The sequence below is a fragment of the Chelmon rostratus genome, chromosome 10 (assembly GCF_017976325.1).
Source record: "Chelmon rostratus isolate fCheRos1 chromosome 10, fCheRos1.pri, whole genome shotgun sequence".
NCBI lineage: Eukaryota > Metazoa > Chordata > Actinopteri > Chaetodontiformes > Chaetodontidae > Chelmon > Chelmon rostratus.
The window spans coordinates 3099075-3119640 of NC_055667.1; the positions used below are offsets into that span (position 1 = coordinate 3099075).

Here is a 20566-nt window from a genome sequence, read left to right on the forward strand (position 1 = left end):
AAAAGGAGAGATAGTGGTGAAGGACAGGAAGAAGAAGTAAAGGAGAGCTTCAGAGGATGGGAAGATGAATCCTTGAGGGATGACATTCGAGTGAAGGGTCATATGTGTGAGTCCAGTGGGTGTGATCGACGGATGCAAAGAAAAACAGAGACAGAGTAAAGCAGGGAACCAAAGTTTGGGTGTTTGTTACTGTGTGTGGGAAACAAGGGAGAGCAGTGGAGAGGGGTGGAGGCAGAAAAATGGGGTGTCCACATGTGACTACAGCTAAGTTGGAGAGAGAGGTGTTTATAAACTGTGTATAGAAAGAAGGTGGGGGGGTGGGGGTGGTGAGAGCATGCAGAGTGTGTCCTTCCCTCTGTCCCCGTAGCAGGGCTGAACAAGAGCCAGGAAAAGGGGAAGGGCCTCCCTCTCCTCCTCTCCAGCTGACAAAAACAGCTGCCCAGGAGCCCGGGCTGGAGCCTGTTTAGAGGACCGAGACGGAGAGAGAAGGAGGGAGGACAGAAGGAGAGAAGAGCGAGAGGAGGAGGAACAAGTCCCTGCGTCCAGGACCCGTCCACCTATATGGGTTGCGTCCTGAGTTCGGACTGGTGTGGGGAGGAAGAGGTCCAACCTGTGCCGGTGGTCAGAAACCCGTCTCTGAAGAGAAGGAGCCTGGAGAGGAGTGAGAGTGGCAGGATGAGGCTGACAAAGGTCAGTGTGCATGCAGAGCTCGCATGAGTGTGTGATGAAATTACAGAGGAGCATGTTCACTGTGACTGGGTATTCAGATGTTGATATGCACCCCCGTGGTCGTCCATGAGGGGTGCCTGTGTTTGCAGTCAGGGTGTTGTGTCATATCTGTCACAGCGAGTTATCCACAATAATGTACAATTTAGTGTCAGATCATTAGAACATCTTTTATATTATAGGCGTGATTTATTCTTTTACACATCAAAGTCTGTTTACAGGTCTTGGGGAGGACTACTGCTTCCATGGGACAGTTGTGAAAAGCCTTTTGTGGCTGTAGAGGGAGCTGTGTGGAGGCTGATGGAGAGCCTCGCGTGATGTCACTTGAGTCAGCATCGGTTAGGGCTGAAGGCTGGTGGTGCGGTTCGAGGCTACTTTAGCCACTACTAGCATAACAGACCCATATCTCCAGCTGAATTGTTGGTGGTTGAGTTGCATTCTGGGTGATGTAGATACCAGGCTTTGATAGGGAGGAAAAATGCCGGGAAAGATGATATCTCTAGTTCTGATGCATCAGTTTTGGACTGTCCATCACGATGTTCTAAGAGTGCAATGCTGACTCTGTGGAGTACTCCTTTAATCCAGTTTCACAAGTCAGGGTATTGGTGTCAATCCAATGGTGTATAACAATCATTTTTGTAACCATGCAAATTGAAAGAACAACATGTTTCATTTGAACTTGCTACTTGAAGATCAAGAATAGTTGTTTTGGCCTGTTAGTGGGACATATATTTAGAATTCTGTAATTCGGTTCCATTCCCACAGAAGGGGTCATAATGATGCTTCAGCAGCACCTCATTTTGGACAAACACTGTTCACACGTTCCCATTTTAAACAGATGAGTAGGCAGATAACATGGTTGAGAATTGTTTTAGTTGAAACAAAAGGATGCCTCGCATTTTCATGAGACCAACATTAACATTAGATAGATAGATAGATAGATAGATAGACAGATAGACAGATAGATAGATAGATAGATAGATAGATAGATAGATAGATAGATAGATAGACAGATAGATAGATAGATAGATAGATAGATAGATAGATAGATAGATAGATAGACAGATAGATAGATAGATACTTTATTAATCCCCCAAGAGAAATTTACAAGTATCAGCTAAAGAGCAGTTAATCGATATCAGGACCACGAAAAAAGAAAGAAAAGAAAAGTGCCAAATCTTCTTTAAGTTGACAGCTTGTTTGCCGTTCTGATAAACATGTGCAGGAGATCTGAAGTGTGAAGAAGAGTTTGTTTATTACAAGCAGTGTGTGTGTGGGTGTGGTTTTTGTTTGGCCTTGATTTAAAAGATGATGTGGATGACGATGGCATCTCCAAGCTGAGGTCACATCTGTGCAGATACAATGGCGCTGTTGTGATGGCCTCGGCGCTGCTATCATAATGTGACAATGTCACAGAGGCAGGCTGGATGGCTGGAGGGATCTTAAAGTGCTGTTAGCCATCAAGAGAACATTGAGAACCTTGACCTCTGTCCAACAGCACACACCACATTGCACTACATACAGACGTCAGTATTTATGGCTTTTTTATCCAGATGTGTGATTTATACCTTTTTTTAAACGTGTACACGTGCCGACTCCCATCTGCACTTGTTTCCGTGTGCGTGCATGTGTGTGTGTGTGTGTGTGTGTGTGTGTGTGTGTGTGCATGCTTGGTTGCACCACAGTCCCAGTGGCTCTATATCACATGCTGAGCAGCGTGGGAATGTGGAGCCCTCTGGACGACGTCATCCTGCAGTGAGCGACCCCACTACAGGGGTGTGGGAACCAGTTCGATCCCACTGATTAGCCTAAAGGAGGAGATGTTGTCGCATCTATTCATTTCGTTCTTTATGAAGTTGTAGTTTTGCACTTTGTTTAAATAATTATTATGCTTATATAATTATGGCTGTTTTCTGTGGAACTGCAGACAGTCATAGGTGTGAGATGATGGAACTATTAGTGAGATCCTGACCACAGTGTGACAAGGCTTTAATTTCTTTATATCCTGTCATACACACTAAATCAGACTTAATGGGAACATTTAACAGCCCAAAATGATGTTCCACATGCTGCTGTCAGTGTGATTACATAATTGCCGATGCTATGTCAGGAACGTGGGAAAAGGATGTTTATTAGTATTCCTTTTTTACATCTGATTTTCATTGACTAATGAGAACATTTTGAAAACATTTTAAAAAATTTTTCACGCACGTAATTTTTTTCACGCACGTACATAAACTTGTCTTTACACACTGTGCTGAAGAGCTGTGCATATTTGTAGTTTGCAGGGTGGGGTTGAAACACATCCTTAAGAAAGTTCAGAATTCTGTCTCACTTAGGTTTTAGTGTTATTTCACAAATGCTGAATTTTTCATTATTCGGTTGCTAAGTATTGGATTATCCACAAACTTTTATGATTTCATGTTCTCATTCACCATAGTTTACCCAAATGTACTCACTCCAAATGCACCTTACTGCCTCACGGTCCAATGAATCTTGGACTGTTGCTGATTGAGAGTAGCTGAGCATCAACAAACAACCCTCTAAAAGTGGATTCTCGAAGTAAACAGTCTGATGGAGAGAGACAATAAATTACATGGTTCTCTTTAAAGTGAGAAAATGTGTCTGATGCAGAATTCATGTGGAACAAATCAAAGTAGGCGAACCTCGGACAGAAGTAATGAAACTGCCACCTCGAGGTTATATCCTTGTCATAAAATTATTTTTCTGATCCGTCCTATTGTGTGTTATGATCACAAACAGACCATGCTGGCACTGAAAGTTAAATGTTAAATATTTTGGCAGGCATCATAATAAATATGTATTTAATTACATGCACAGCCAAGGGTTCAAGTCTGAGAGTCATTAATGGAATCACTTGGCACGTGGATTTTAATGGGAAACGTATTCTCTCACAGCCTCCGTTGCCTTGGAATGGCAGGATCTTTTCAGCCACGCCAGCATGGCTCTACAGATAATGTCTTTCAGTCTGTCTACTGTAGTCGCGACTCAAATATTAATTATTGGATGGATTTCCATGAAATTCAGCACTGATATCCATGGAGCCAAGAGACTGAATTCTATTGACTTGTGATGACGATCCTTTTCCCCTCGTGCAATCATAAGATTAACATTTTGACTGAAATGTCTAGACAGCTATTGGGTGGTGTGACAGGAAATTTGGTACAAACATTCTCAGGATGAATTGTAATGACTTTGGTGATCCTCTGACTTTTAGTCGAGCTTCAGCATCGGGCCAGTTTTTTCATTTGTCCACTACTTTGGTTTATGCGGAAATACCTAAACTAATGACATTCACACTGGCCTCAGCTGTACTTTGCGTTTTCTGCTAACTAGCAAATGTCGCACTTTGCAAGGTGCGTAAGCAGAGCCTCACAGAGCTGCTGGCATTGCTGTAGACTGTTAGTCTTGTTCAGTTCGGGGGTGATCTTCTTTTCTGTAACACAGATTTGTTGCTAACTCTACAAGTGTCATATCTTCTGAGATTTCAAGCTCACTGGTAGCTGCTTATAATGCCAGTGACCTAGAAATTTAAATAAGTTCTACCCCTTCAGTCGGCTGTTCGGATTAAAAAGTTAAATCTGTAATCACACGAGTTCTGCTCTTCTGTGTGTGTGTTTTTCACTCTAGAAATACAGACCTGGCATTGTGACCGTGGTTTTATATGTATTTGTCTAGCGTCCCTGTAATTTCTCATGAGCAACAAAGTTTAGATTGGCCATGACAAATACTGAGGCCTGGAGCCACAGGCATTCACTACAAACACACGCCCAACATAGGAAGGAACACTGACCGGTTAGGGTTAAATATAGACCCCCCCAAACATCCAGAAAAGAATAGAATAAAATAGAATAGAATAGAAACAGAAGTCATTCTCACACTCGTAGTCTAGATTCCTGTGGCTCGATCTGCACCAAACTCTGATTTGAGGAATGCCTGTTGTTGCGTGTAGCGGGCACAGATGAAAGATGAGCGAGGGGAAAGGGAAAGACATAAACCACTTCCTCCCTCAGTAACACGCCCCCCCCCCCCCAACAAATCCCAGCACCACCCTTAAAAGAAACACCTCACAGCAAAATATGCACAAAATATTTTCCTTTCTTTCACTCAAAAATGTCGAGCTTGACGTTTTGTAAAATGTCTCTGGGACTGAGCGGTGTTGGCTTGCAGAAAGGATTTTATTGAACTCTTCGGCACAATAAATGTGAGCATGTGCTCATTTGTGTCAGCATCGCTACGTCTCACACACTCTTCCCACTGCTTTCTTGGTCCTTGCTCCTTCAACAGCTGCACCTTATCAGTCTCTGGCGTAGAGCTGTCTTACACAATCCTTCGTCAAGATATACAGCCCCCTTTTCTAGCCTCCCACTCCTCCTCCTCCTCCCCTCATTTCCTCTTGGCCCCGGGTCCCACTTTGTCCACCCCTCTCTCATTTACCTCCAAGTGTGATCCAAGTCCATCCACTTTTTAAAGACTCAAACGTGCTCGTTCAGTTTTGGTCTCAGTGCAGAAAAAAGCTTCATTCAGGATTGAGGCGTCTGCACAAGCATCATTTCCTCAAGTAAGCACCTAAAATCTTTCCTCTCTCTTTCCACCAACAACAGCTTCACACCCTTCTTTCCTCATCTCCATCTTTCTTCCAACATGACCCTCCCCCACTTTACTCACCGACTCAAACCCTCATTCCAATCCCAAGCACCAGCTTCCTGTCTCTCGTGGTCCTTCGGTACTTTGTTAGTCTTGCATGTGGCCTCCCCGGCCTCTCCTATTCCCTTTTTTCACCTTACCACTTTGTTCTCTGCCTCTTAATCCATCTCCACACCTCTTCAACTCCCTTCTCATCCCCCCTCACCCTGCCACGATCCAAAACAAAGGGAGCTGAAAAATCCACGAGCAATTAGACTACCCAAGACCCCCCTCCACCCAAGTCTATCAGTCCTCCTTTTTTTCTATCATGAGCCGGAAATTCTTAGGTCATGAGCAAAAGAAATGGACTGCATTACTGCACGTGCTGTTTTTGGTGGGGATCACTGCATTGTCATGACTCACGTTCTTCACGGACTGGTAGGGATATACTGTACAGCCTTCATACCTGCACGCCAATCTAACACATATGGAAATGACTAAAAGATTGAGGCGGCAGAGAGAAGAAATGCTCTGTGCATTTGGAGTCTGGAGCTGGGGAATATTATGGGCTAACAATTTAAGACAAGCAACTCAAAAGGAATTGACCTAAACTCATACATGGGTATAACCACAACCATAAGCATGTATAGATAGTTTGGCATGGAATCAAAGATTTGTATCACCATGTTTTACAGAAGAAATGCTTTGCTGTTTTAATTATAATAAGTTCGCTCAGACTGCTGTCTGGTTTTATCTTTATAAATAAAAGAAATGCAACGATGCATGTTTTCAGTCTCATATCAAATATTGCATCTACATTCATAGCATCAAAAGGCTGGATAGACAGATCAGTTGCGCAGAAATTATGATCAAAAAAGGGTGATTAATATCAAGAGATGTGATCAAAAGCAGCAAAAAGCTGCCTCACCTGCTGCTTTTCCCTTATTTCACCACCAGATGTTGCTACTAACACACAGTCACAGACAGCTGTTAATCAAGGCACATGTCTGTGTGTTGTGGATGTATTGTGAGAAAAGGGAGATTGACCACACAGAGCCTAAGATGAGGTTGAGTTTCAAGAGTGATTCCCAGCCAGGGTCCTTTTACCCCAGGGGTTACTTCTGCCGAGGCTGGAAGGAAGGATTGTGTAGTAGGTCAGGTCAGGTTTATTTAAAGAGTAGACAAAATCATGTTGTGAAAAATATAAACGCACATTTGTGTTAAGTGGTAAAATAAGTATGAAATTTGTGAGATTCGGATCTTTACCATATTTATTTTCACAATTACCAGAAACTGCCTGGCAATGATAGTTAGCAAGTGAGAAGAGAGGCTCAACTAATGGATAAGTCATGTCACATAAAATTTTAGTGATGCAGCCCAAAATCAAAAATCACAATTTGCCTCAGGGGGCTTGACAGTCTGTACAGCGTACGACATTCTCTGTCTTTAGACCCTCAATAAATGCAGTAAAAAATACAACATCTGATTGATCCTGCTGAGAAAAAGAATAAGAAAAAGGTAAAAAAAAAAATATCATATCCACTTTTACATGTCTTATATATAATATAACACCAGTTTTAAATCAGTTAAAATTAACAGATTTAGAGCATGATAGGTGGTGGTGATGAAGAGGCACTTCAGCAGTGGGAGTACGTCAGAAAGACAAAGCTGAGAACCACTGATCTGGACGAAAACATTTTCCATCCAGACTACATCAGATTTGTCTCATGCATGTTCTATGTTGACACAAACACGTCTCTTACAAATGTAACGATGGTGGAGTATGGGAGGAGGAGAGGAAGAGGCCCAGTGCCACCTCGTGCACATGGGGCCCATAATTAAAACGCCTCAATATGTGTGAGAGCTGCACAGCTGCGTGTTTGTTTACATGTTCATATTTGAAATACCTCTTACATTTGGGACACACTAAATCCTTCCCTGGTGACCACATCTTTCTCACACCCAGTTCCAGCTACCATACCATAATTTTGATCTTGTTATGAAAGATGTAGCCACTTCTGTAGTTTTTTAATTCGTTCTTTACATTTTAATTTAACTTACTTAAGTGACTATAATAAAGAATAGCAGAGACACGTCATTAATCCATTTGGGCTGTGATCAAATGAATGCTATGAAGAGGAATAACACACTGAATTCATCACCTCAGTCACAGCAGAGGTTTCACTAGTAATATTATAGTATTTCATTCAGCCAATCCAGATCGAGAATCCCTACGCTCCCTCCGGAAACCGACCAATCAGGGGGTGAAATTCCAGTAACAGTACTCCACACATGCTTTGAGCTGCGTGTAACTCCACCCAACAGCCCCAACACGGAGGGTGGACCGGAGTAAAGAAAACAAGTTATCTCAGTTGCAGGCCGTGTTATTGATGGCCTTCCTGAGAATGAGGGGCAGCTCTTAAACCAGGGGATCATGATTAGCGGGAAAGTGAACAAGGTAAGAACTTAAAGTCTATTAGTGTGGTAGAAAGTTATGGTCTGGCTCTGTTGGTCTTGCATTACTTACTGGCCACTATTTGCAGTCTGTGTGAGGGATTTTAGGTCCTGTCTGGGACTATGATGCTGTTTTCATGCGCATGTGTTGGCTGTGCAGTTTCGCACTCTGTGAATTTGACCGTCTTCTGTAAAGAAGCCATAACTTCAGGAGCATTTGAAGTCATCGTTTTTATTTTTTATTTTTTTTAGGTGTTCCCAGTAAGAGAAAACAGCCAGTCCGAAGTTTAGTGGCAGACTTAATATAACCTTAACGTGCATGTTTAGCTACATTATGTTATACCAAACACCACACTTAGCTAACAACATTTTAGCTAGTTGTCTCTCTGTGCAGTGATGACACACACGGAGACTTACAGGGACTTGTTCTCTGGGAAGTTGCTCGATGTGTCGCACTTCATTAAACTGACATGAAATGTTCTGAATGGGGTCATATGATGCGGTAAGCAGCCCCCCCACCATTCCCGCTGTTACTGCGTCACCGCCACTCAGTTGTTGCTAATGGCGCAATGGGAAAAGAATCGTTTTTCACGGGCGCTTATGCGCGTGCAAGGTGTTCATGTTAGATCAGGTGACTTCTTCTTTTTTTTTTTTAATTTAAAGCAATTGTAGGTAGAAAACTTATGTACATGTCCAAAGCAGCTGGTGTTTTAGGCATTTATGTTTTTTCGGTTGCCATTGACTTTTCTTTACTTTCTTTCTCTCACTCATCACTCATAAACTCCATTTTGGGGCATGATGCAGAGCTAAAGTTTGTCTTTACTATCTGATGCAATATAAAATGTGCACTTTGGTCAAAAAACAGTGCCTCTTTCAGAAAAGTAGTCTTAAATTACACAAGAGTGATTGCAATTTGTTGCTTCCAGCCGTGTCAGAGTTGTGATGGCAGGTAATGGTTGCGCGTATGTGTGGGTGATGTATAATTTTCCTACGGTTACATCAAGAGTACAAGTTGAATAATAGGATGCTGCAAACAAAACTCTGTGGTGTGTGCATGATCACACACATGCTTGGTGTAGTTGTCAGCACATCATACTGTATGTGTGTGTATGTTTGCATGCCAACATTGATTAATGACTGGGTCGCACACTGGCCAATTAGTGCTGTCCGAGTTCCTATCCTGCTATACCACATGAGGAAAACTGCTACGGATTAATAACAAGATAACATTGTCCAGCCTCTCCAACCTTTCCTCAGCTGATAACAGGGCGGTCATTAGAGGTTTTTCTCCTATGTGAACCGCATGTATCATGGATAAGTGATGGTCAGCCTGCATTTTGGACAGTGGAAAGGGGCCTTGTGATTAAAACTTGACTTTCTGGGAAAACCTGGACAGGAAATTGAAATACGTAATGTTCCTCCTCCTTCTCCTCCAACAACAAACACTGGTGCTTTGAGCAAGGCACTACAATCTTGAGGTGCCCCACTGGAGATGGTCAGTAACCTACAGTACAATGCTGTTGTTGTATTCACTATACAGTATGTATCTATATTTGTAATTAATGGGCGTAACTGAGAACTTTGATGGTCCAGAAATGGTCCATGATGGCTGTGTTTACTTGGGACACCCCCGGACCACTGCCAAGCCAAGAGGCTGAAACAGAGGCTGGTTCATGTTCCCTTGTGCCAGATGCAGTTACACCGAGTTCAGATCTACAGAAGCAGCTATTCCCTCTCACCTGGAAAATCCTGCCGCATTAAAACAGAGTGGACGCAAATGATTTGCATCTTCTCGAGCAGAAGCAGCAACAGGTTTCCTTGAAACTGAACATCCATGAGTCAGAGGCTGCAGTGTGATCTGATCTGGTTCTAACTAACGTGCTTAACCCATAATCTCTTAATCATCACCCTTTGATGATGTCATCCACTTACTGAGGCCACTACACAGTACATGGTTACCAGTTTGAGGCAAAACAGATGGTGCATTCTGCCAGTAAATATCAACAACTGCAGTAGAGGGTGTTGGTTGTGCTGCTGGGGCAGTAAGACCTTTCTGTATGCATGTGTGTGTGTGTATATAAGCAGCAGGAGTCCCACTGAACGGAAGTGTATCATGTTGGCATGCTGACCTCACCTCGGGAACAGGCAGTCTCTGTTCCCTCCACTGCCTGTCCCACCCTTTGGACGCAAGCGTGCACACTCACATACAAATGAATTGACACACATTTATTAACACGCATGCTGGCCTCGATCGCCAACAAATGGTTCAGGCCCATGTGAGATACTGTCAATGGAGGGTGGGAAGTAATTACACAGGAAGTCACAAACACTCTATTGAATGACTGTGTGTGCTGTATGAGACACATTGTAATAAGTAGCTGTTACAAAATGAACAACTTTCAATTGTCCATTTCTCATTAAACTTTGCTGTCACAAAAATGTACGACCCTGAACAAATACAAATACAGTAGAGTGAAAATGGAAAGAAACGTTTTGTGACTCAGTAGTGCTAGCATGTTCCTGGCTGGCTAGCATCAAAGTCCTGCACGGTCCAGTTTTGCAAACCCGCACCCGCCGACACACCCACTACACTCAGTACTGGAACTGGTCCATTACCCGCAATTATGTACAAATCAAATCCGGAGCCGCTGTTAATTCAAGTCCCGTGACACGACCTGTGATTGAACACACAAACTACACAGTCACTCACTTTAAAGTGCTTTATTTTTACTTGCACAGTAGGAACACAGTGATACATGAATTTAAATCAGTAACTACAGCCCAACTGGCAGAATCAGTCACCAGCTATTTTACTACTCACTCTGCCGACATTTAATCTCCCTCAAAGCTGCTGTGCAGAGAAAGAATATCACACATCCTTGTTTAAGCTGAGGAAAAATCTCTTTCACGCAGGCACACATTTTAGCGTGCTCCCCCCACCAGCACAAAACCTCGAAAAGATCCTCCCGGGGAGTCTTGAATTCACTGTAGGCTGCCCCCTCGTCCTGAGGCTGCAAAATTTCATCAAAGAGAGATTTAGTAGATTGCAGAAAAAATAGCTTAATTTTGTGCAGTTAAGCCTATTAATGATTTTTTTAACTCAATAATGCTGACAAACACATCAGTGGCATAAGAAATGCCTTCTAAACTGTATGTTGTGATTTTTTGCTTTCAGTTGGGCAATAGAGGAGGTCAAGGCACTTCAATAATTTGTGAGACTGCCATAAATGTTCTTATGAGCATAATGCTCTATCTTTAATAAGACGTAGTGCTTCGCTGTGGATGCTCATCACTCCACCCTGGTCTGCAAGCAGCTTCAGGCTTTTCAGTTTGAGGTGCAAGAACGTTGTGAGCTTATGCAGGAGATGCTGTTCAAATTTGTCAGTCAGAAATTTGAGATATTTTTCCTTCAGCGATGTCAGTGTCAAGCTGTGAATGGGTGACTTTTGAAGGTGACGTCTGACACGCTCTAACCACACACAGCTCAAGTGACTGGTCTGGGTTTTGGATGCCTTCAAGGCCTTCGTACTGTAAGTTACTGCGCAGTCGAGTGAATCCAATTGGTTCCGAGAAGAAGAAGAAGAACGCATATCAAGATGATGTCACTGGTTCTACTGCATTGATTTTTATGTTTTTTGAAAACATATCCATCGTGCGTTCAACAGTGTCAGCAGTCTGCATAAGTGGACTCTTTTAATTGGTTAATTGAGAATTGAATCATTAGAGTAATTGATAAAGAAGGTAATTAATAGTTGCAGTCCATGCCATGCCAGTGATGAAATAAGTGAAAATGTTTGCTTTCATGGAGTTTGGCTTGGTGGTTATGATGCCAGAGGCTCTCTGTAAAAAGCAGATCAGCGTGATCAAACAATCAGACTTTTGGTTGTCCGGAACTGACACAAAGATTGGCCTGAAACTAATGATCTAAATAGCCGAAGACAAAGTTTCATTGTGTGTGACAAAATCACCATGAAGAGTTTCCCCTGAGGGTGTTTTTCATGTGTGCTGTCACTGACCATCTGCAGCTGAAGCTGAGGTCACAGTGCAGTCCTGTAGTCACTAATGTACCACTCCCACACAATGTCCATCATTGTCTAAATATCAAGACTATTTTTAGAAAGAATCAAGAGGGTAGAAGCGAGAGAGTTTCCAAGGATGTGTGTGTGTGTACGAATGGCTCTCTCTCTGTTTCTGTGTATTTGTTTTTACGTTTGTATGCATAAATGTCTGCCTGTGTGTGCATCTCTTGTACATGCCTCCAACCCCTCCCTCATTCAATCCATCTACTGTTCTGCGACGGCTGGCAGACGTGCAGCGAGGAAGGGGAGGGATTTCTGGTTAGAAAGAATCTCTTTGACTCCAGAAACCTCTGCTTCCTTTTTGTGCCAGAAAGCTAAAAATATTAGAAAAAGGACTTTCTTGTAGGTAGCAGATGTTGAAGGGGAGGTGGGGTCTGCTCTGACACACGGGGGGACACGGGGACTGGAAGAGGAAAGGGGAATGCTGTCTGTTTCCACTGACTGTCTGCAGGGATACAAGTCTGCACGTGAGTGAGTGTTTGTGTGTGTGGAGTTTTTCTTCCTGAGGTCTCAGGTAGCTTTTTATAACTTGTGTGACTTCTGTGAAAAGGCAGGTCCCAGCTGGTTGAGGCTTCGTCGCTCAAATGGCCACATGTACTGCATGTGTGGGAGGGTGACTTTGTCCGTCAGTTTGTCAGTGATGGCAGATGTGTCCGGCTTGTTTGACCTGTGTGGTCATGTGCATCTTTAGTGCATGTGAATGTATATATTTTTTATTTTGAACAGCTCTTTCTCCTCTGTTTCGCTCTTTTCTCTCAGGCAGCAGAAACAGTTTCTCTATTAGCTCAGTGTACTGAATACCGACTAACACATGTTTTACCAGAGGAAGATGTTTTTTCTCCATTGCAGCGGTGACAGTAATTACTATCCTGGGGACCGGGCTCAGCATCACAGGTTGTTTTTCGTGCATATGCACTCAGACTCTACCAGTTGTTTTCTCCTTCCTCTGTCGTAATCCTCCTCGAAGTTGTAAACCTCCTTCACTGTGGTTTCCTGTGCTGGACTCCCAAGTAGAGCGGAGTGTTTCCATAGATTTGGTAGTTAACCCAGTTTGCAGATCATACATTAGTTTACTCGTGATACAGGACCAGTGCGGTGGACTCTGGGCTGCTGAGCAGAGTTGTTCTGTAGAGGACCTGTTGTTTTGTCTTTCTTACCATAATACCATATGTTAATGTTAATTAACTATGTTTTAACAAATTTGAATGTTAAATGTGACTATTTTTTAACAACGGCTACAAAACACTTTCTTCCATCTAGTAAAGCAGAAATTCATAGGTTGCCAAATGTTAGGCCAATTGTTCTTTACAACAACACAAGCTTACGGGAGCTGAGAAGGTCCGTATAAATTTATTTTTTACCGTTTTCTCGTGATAACGAATTATTATTTCGTTAACTCAAGATAACAAAGACCGTTTTCCCGTGATAACGAATTAAATTATTTGGTTCTTGGCTTCCGTATAGCCTACACACAGAGCCTCCAACAGGAGGGCGGTTAATTTGATGACAAGGGAACACAGAGCCAAGTTTGGCTCCGGACAACTCAGAGTTGAGTCAGGAGAGAGGAGTGCTCACAGAGCTAACATTAGCGCCAACGCTGCTAACTTTATGTTAGCAACGGCAGCTGCAGTTAGCTCACAGTTTAGTAAGGAAGCTGCTGCAGTCAGTCCACCAGGAATCGCCTCGGCATTGTCTCTGTCATCTCTGTCATCGTTGCTGAAGGCTGTGTGTTGCTCCGGTCCGGAGTTATTCATTGTAAACGTGCTGTTTGTTAGGATGTCTTACTGTTAGCTGCTAATTTGGCAAGATGTTTGCACAAGCATACTCAAAATACTTTAAAATTGTCTAAAAAACAGCTGTCACAAAACAAAACTTCGTTGACATGATGAACACAGCATAGCGCAGTGGGAACAGCGCTCGTTAGGTCTGCCGACAGCAAGGTTTGCTTTGCTAGTTACTGTGATTTTAAACACAAGTTGTTGTTCACAATGTATCGTTCATCATAAACAATCGATGCTTAGCCTGGTGGGGGGGCAAGAAAAGCCTGGCGGCCCGCCAGGCCTATAAAGCACTGGGGGAAACCCTGAACTTTGAATACAAAGGGGCATACTTCCTCTGATTATAGACACATTTTAAGTTGATCACTGTAATGCATTGTGCCGCACTGACCATAATGTAATCACACTCATCACATCACTGCTAATAAACACTTTATCAAGCTACATCGTGCTAAATTAGCACTAGCCTTCATTAGGGATTTGTCTGTGTAGAAACCCTGAAATCGAGAACCAGTCTATGCTGAGAACCAAATAATTTTATTAGTAATCACAGGAAAACGGTCTTTGTTATCTCGAGAAACTACGGAAATGGCTCAAAAATGGTGGCAGCTCTGGTTTTAACAGACTACTGTGAGTGAGAGCAATAATAGCAAATCTGCCAGCCAATCAGCACTCAACAAATACACCCCTAATAATTACAGTCGACTCTCCAGTTGGCTGCTGTTCTGGAGCAGTTTTACATGATCAGCAGGTGGAGTTTGTCCAGTTGTCATGGAATTTTGTTCAAATTTCTATTTTTTCTGAGCACTTCTAGGACTTCACATCCATGTTGGCTCAAAGGTTTGTTCAACAAAGGTTAGCATGCACAACATACTGTCTTGGTGCATGGTTGATGCAGAGCTCAAACCTGCAACTTGGAAAAGTCAGTGGTCAGTTTCATCATTTTATGTCTTTATTGGATAGCCAAGTAGAGACAGGAAGTAAGGGGAGAAAGAAATACGAACATGTCATGCAAGGTCCACAGCCGGATGCAGACCTTTGCAGTTCATGGTCAACGCCTTAACCCCTCCGCCAGAGCTCTGCAGCACATCAGTTGTTGCCAGTTGCGTGAAATATAAAACAGTTTTAATCTACATCACTGAAGGCTTGTCTTTACCATCCAATCCCCTCACATGAGAATAGCATCTCATATTCGTGTCAACCCATATGAGACCTTACACAGCATTCAGTAGCAGCCATGTATCCCCTTCTGACCACCATTGTCTGTGGTGGGACGTTATAGTGGTCTCGATTGTGTCTGAAACAGGAAGAATGCTGCCAGCCTCTCCTCCATGTGTTTATATTTCTGCCCACATCACCACTGCGGTTTAGCTGACAGTCACTGGTTGCTTTTTTAAACTCACCGTGGTCACAGTGTGTATACTCTTGTGCTTATACACACACACACGCATATTTCACAAGGTTATTACACAAGTGAGAATGAGGGCAGACTATAGACTGAATTCACAAATACAGTTACACACACAAGAAGTAGTTTGTGAGACAGAGTTTGGTGTTACTTTGTGTCTGTTCGTGTCAAAGTCTATATCTAACATGCTTGGTCAGTAGGACTAATGTCAAGGCAGAGCTAATGAGCAATGAATACATGAGGTAGTTAAATTGGTCATGAGGCGAAGGAGCATTTGTTATGTTTAGGGTTCAGGAAAGGGTGAACTTGGAGTAAGGAACTGGAGATCCAGATAAGATAAGATGACATGAAATTAAGTCTGTGTGGATTTTGGTTTGTTACTGTCAGAAAAATTTAATCAAGAATGGGCCAAGTCATACTGAGGCAAATAGAAATAAATGAAAATCACAACATAAAAAGTATACAGTTTCCAAAAGCCATGACTGCACAGTTTTAGAGAGATACGTCAGTCCCCCGACCACACCATATTACATAAGAGATATCAGCCCTCCACCAGCTCCTGAGCCACCCACCCGGCCCATCTCCACCATCCAGGGTGCTGCGGTCAGAGTACACTTGCACTGGAGCAGGCCAGCAGCCGCTGAACACTGCTGGCAGAGGGTGATGCCAGGCAGGCAGCTGTCCAAACACTGTCCAGTCGCTAGAACAGAGCCAGAGCAGCAGTATAATGGAAAAAGTGTGCCAACAGCCCCCTTTCTTTGTTACCAAGGAGGAAAAGCACACAGAGGAAACAAAAAACCCTTTATGTGTGTGTATCAGTTTAATTATCCAAAGCTATGGAAACGTGGACACTGAGCAGCCTAAGCAGCATCATTTCTTACATGCAGTATAGGTGCTTTCTCATGGTGATGATGTTGATGGTGTGTGTGTGTGTGTGTTTGTTTGCTGTCAGACGCCTGAACAGAGAAACTTTCTATCCCAGAATCCTATGCTTTTGACTAAACCTGGCAGCTTACAGATATGTGTGCTGCCTCTTGGTATGACATTGCACTGTTGAACTGTTTGTTCACATGACACCCGTCCCCCACCTATTCCCCCCCCCCCCCATCATGTATCTATGCATGAAAACATGCTTAGCAATCCCTGTACTTAGCCCGCGGTTGTTATTGTTCTCATGTTCAAAGCCTCCACACAGAGTCACTTCAGGTCCAGTCATCTGCAGACCTGATCCCATGTTGGGAAACAAAGAGGCACTAAGCAGGGATGACTACGACACACACACACACACACACACACACACACACACTGATGTACATGCAGTAACACACATGCTAACATGCATTTACTTTTCCCTTCCCTCGCTCTCTCTTTGAGAATTAGACCAACACGTTTGCCCTTTTTTCTCTTTCCCAAACCTTCACACACACTCTCAGGATTATAGTGGTGTTTGGGCAGGAACCGCAGTGATTATTACTGGAAGACAGTTACACAACCAGAACAGAATTTCATGAGGCAGAGGGAGTAGAGAACGGATTTAAACATACATTCAGACCCTCATCCACTCTCTGGCCTGTCATACACACAGGTTTAGTTAGAACTGACAGTTCTGAGCCCCTGTCTTTGTTACAGACCACTAACTTACAAGCAATTACTTTGTTTTCTTCTTTTTTTTATGAAAAGGGTTAGGAAAGTCCAGTTTCTTTGTTTCATCCTATCAGATGAAAGTGTGTAGAGAACAACAGACAACATTTACTATCTGCCAAATCAAACTCTTGGATGAAGGTCAAACAAGGATTCTTGCATTGTTTCTGAGACAAGGCAGCTCCAGAGATCAATATTGGGTTTCTAGCTTAGTGTGAATCTCGTTTTCTCTTGTGTGTGTCCGCGTGTGTGTGCAGGGGGGGAAGGGGGAGCCCCACGTCTTCAAGGAAAAGACCTTCAAGAAGAAGCGGCAGTGCAGCATTTGTCGTCAGAACATCGACAACGTCGGCTCCTTCTGCAGAGGTAAATGTTGCAAGCCTGATCATGTGTTGTCACTGGTGTTAGAGTTTGATCACTCACAACTAAGTGACTCTGAAGGACCAAGACAGATCTGGAAAGCAATGTCATGACAGGCTACAGTGGCAGCAGGATGTAGGATGTGTCGTATATGAATGAATCAAGGGCGGCGCACACTATTCCTGTCACATAGCGCAGCATCATTTGACCCCTGTAGCACACAGAATGTGCCATTCTGACAAAAGAAGTGCTCAAGGTACAGGTGCCAAATCTGGCCAAGAAATGTAACAGTAACTGATTTTCTTGACTGTTATTTATGCAAAGTAGGACAGCTGCATATCCTGATGCACTGACTTTGTATGCTCACATGCAAGACACACAGTGGTGTTTTGACATTTGTCATTTTCTCTGTGTGGGTTACCATTTACGAGGTAAGCCATAGATTCATTCTATGGTAAAACAGCAGGTTGATGTCAAGACTTATGTGCAATGAAATCCAATAGTGGTTGCAGTTGCATAGACAAAGAGAAAGCAGGTTGGCTTCATTACTTCATGTGTAGACTAAAATACTTATTTTGCATGTTAATATAAATAACTGACAGTGCAGCTATGACATACTCATTTTGTTGTCTTGTTTTCTTCCCCCCTTCTTCCCTACTCTCATTCTTCTTCTTCTTCTTAGTATGCAAGACAGCCACCCACAGAAAGTGTGAGGCCAAGGTAAGGATCCACCCACATCTGCCCCTTCTGAGCACGGTCTCAACATAAAAAGAGGAATCTGTATTTTCTGTATCTGTTTCCCCAAATTTATCAGTTTTGGAGCATAGATAGAAACATGCAACATAGAAAATAGACTGTGCCTGTCTATCCAGCATCAAGGTGTTGTGTTTATGCACATTTTCTTTCATGTCAGAGCTGTTTGGAGCCATGAAGAGACTTTAAACTTCCTCAAACTGTTGCATGAAACAAATATGAATTCCATATTTCCATCATGTTTTTACGTGGTTTTCCAACCTTGAAAAGCAAATCAATCATTATTGATTACTGCGATAACGTAAACTATTTGATGTCGACAGTGTGAACATAACCTGATCTGGAGCAGTTAAATGTGCACTCTTCACCAGCCACAACCATGACCCCACTCGTTCAAGGTTAAGCCCAGATGCTCTTGTTTCATGGGACAGGCCGCCCTCCTTCAATAATGTTGATGTGACTGCTCTGGACTTGCTTATCTGAGTCAGTCAGCAGATTTTTATGCCAGTGAGGTGCGAAAAGGCACACGACAGCGGCTCTGTGAGGGCAGAAGTCTCGAGATCTCTGCTAATATGAAGGCAGCCCAGTTGCATTCCTCAGAAAGAGCTGCAAGCCCTGCTCAAACCCCACTCTGCTGCCTCTGTGAAAGGGTCATTGATGGAGGGATGGTATAATGAATAGACAGAGGGATGCAGAGGGGGAGAATGCCAGCCATGGCCAGGGTGATGAAGAGGGGGTCGAGGCTGAGGCAGGGAGCCTTGGCAGGCAGCAGGAGCAGAAGAACGAAAGCCAAGGGCGAAAGCATGTGGCAAAGACAATCCTCATTCCTCAAGCATGGCTCCATCTCCTTGTCTTTTATCTGAGGAGAGGAGAGCCTGAGGATGAGTCAGACATGAAAGGATGGCTTTGAAACAGCGCACGCAATAAAAAGTAAAATCAGGACAACTTGTGATATGCGATTTCTATTTTGTCTTTTATCCTTGCTTGGAGTTTTCAAGTTGCTCTGTTTCTGGGCATGTTATTACATATGTTATTATAGCGTTTTTGATATGAAGAAAGAGAGATATACTTAGTTTTTTGTAACCTTTTACAAATTTTCAATCTACTGTCCTCTGTATGTTTCATTATGATAGAGTTACATTTTGGAAAATATGCTTCACATTCTTGTAGAGATGTAGATGAGAATATTGATACCACTTTAATGTCAGTAGGCTAAATATAAAGCTACAGCCAGGGATAGCAGCTGCATTAGCCCGGCTCTGTCCAAAGGTAAAACCATGCGTGTTGTTCTTACCCTTAGGTTTGTATAGCAGACACTGCTTAATGTGTAGAGCTTAATGTGCTTTAGAGGTGCTGATAGGTGTATGTTGTTACCTTTTGACAGGGCCATGCTAGACAAGCTACTGGCTGTTGGATGTAGCTTTATATTTGTCTTACAGACATGAGAGTGGTGTCAGTGCTTCTCTCTGATCTCTCTGGCAAGCAAGCAAATAAAAACATTGCCAAAAATGTTGAACTATTTCTTTAAGATACAAAAGGGGCTGAAGAGAAAATGTAGATAGTAACTAGTGTGGATAATTTGCAGTAGATATTTTAAATTGCACCTGAAATCCTGAATCGCTAAAAGGATACTGCCATGTTGTCATCTGATTTTTCAGATTGTTATCTCCTTTTAGAGAGAGCGAATGGACTGTGGAACAGCAAATCATGAAAAAAAGGGATTTCTCATTGCTCTGCAGGAGTGCTGGATAAGCTTGGTTCACTGTTCTGATTGATTACAGAAATGAGCGGGATGTTGTGTGACAGCCTTGCTGTAGCTGTCTGATGTGTGCTTGTTGACAAGTTGTTAGACAGCGATGTCTATCGCTGCTGCCCAGGAAGGGAGAGGTCAGATAAGGCAGGGCGTGGGGGTCTGGCTGCTGTGTCCATCTCAGCTGTTATCTAAGCTTGTATGCAGAGGGAAATCTGAGGCGGTATGAAGCCGGGATGGCTGAAACGTATGCTTGTTTTGTAAGGGTAAAGACATGGTCCACTGCCTGCCTAGCTGCCTGTCCGCCTAGCTGATTAGCTTTAGCCTTCCTTCTGTAAAGAGTCGCCTGGTATGTGCTAAACAGCTGTTCTTACCTGTGCTCAAGGTGTTTCCTCACTCGTACTTCACATTTGGAAGTTATTGCCTATAAACGTTTGTACGAATCAACCATCTCTGCACTCGTCCATGAGCATATTTACTGTGTTTGTGTGTGTTTACGGGCACTCACACATCTGGAGGTCTGTTAGTCATCTGTAAGCCATCCCGTTCTCACCAGACTTCTATTTACATCTCCACCCGGCTGGTGTTGCTTTAAAAGCTCGGTGACAAATCATCTCGTTACTACACAGGCCAGTATCCTCTCAGTGCATCAGCTCCAGTTCTCTGGAAAAACCCCCACATAACTATTAAACTTCCAGAGAATGACTGGTGGTTATAGGTAGACCATGTGGAGTTCATTGGTTGTCTCCTGTCACTCTGTTCCCTACTCTTTGCCCACAAGGTCAACAGCCTCTGGCTGACCCGACTAACACACAGAGACTGTCTCTCTCTCTCTCTCTCTCTCTCTCTCTCTCTCTCTCTCTCACACACACACACACACACACGCACAGAAGGCCATAAACAGCTTTATTTCAGCATGTTCTTATCTCAGAGAACAGTTCCTCCTTATCTTTGTTCCCAAGTGGAAAATTTA

The 20566-nt window shown here is 43.2% G+C and overlaps 1 protein-coding gene across 5 annotated transcripts in view; it reads left to right on the forward strand.

Annotated features, from left to right (window-relative positions):
* Window positions 1-451: 451 nt before the first annotated feature.
* The window catches only part of tns2a (tensin 2a), a 50634-nt gene continuing 30519 nt past the window's right edge, over window positions 452-20566 (forward strand). For 3 of the 5 annotated variants that reach the window (XM_041946302.1, XM_041946303.1, XM_041946305.1), the window contains exons 1-3: window positions 453-690; window positions 16991-17096; window positions 17773-17810. In XM_041946302.1, the coding sequence (XP_041802236.1) occupies window positions 562-690; window positions 16991-17096; window positions 17773-17810 (273 nt within the window). In that variant the 5' untranslated portion in view covers window positions 453-561. Of the gene's footprint in view, window positions 691-7761; window positions 7832-16990; window positions 17097-17772; window positions 17811-20566 lie in introns of those variants that run through there. The other 2 variants (XM_041946304.1, XM_041946306.1) reach the window with 2 other exon arrangements.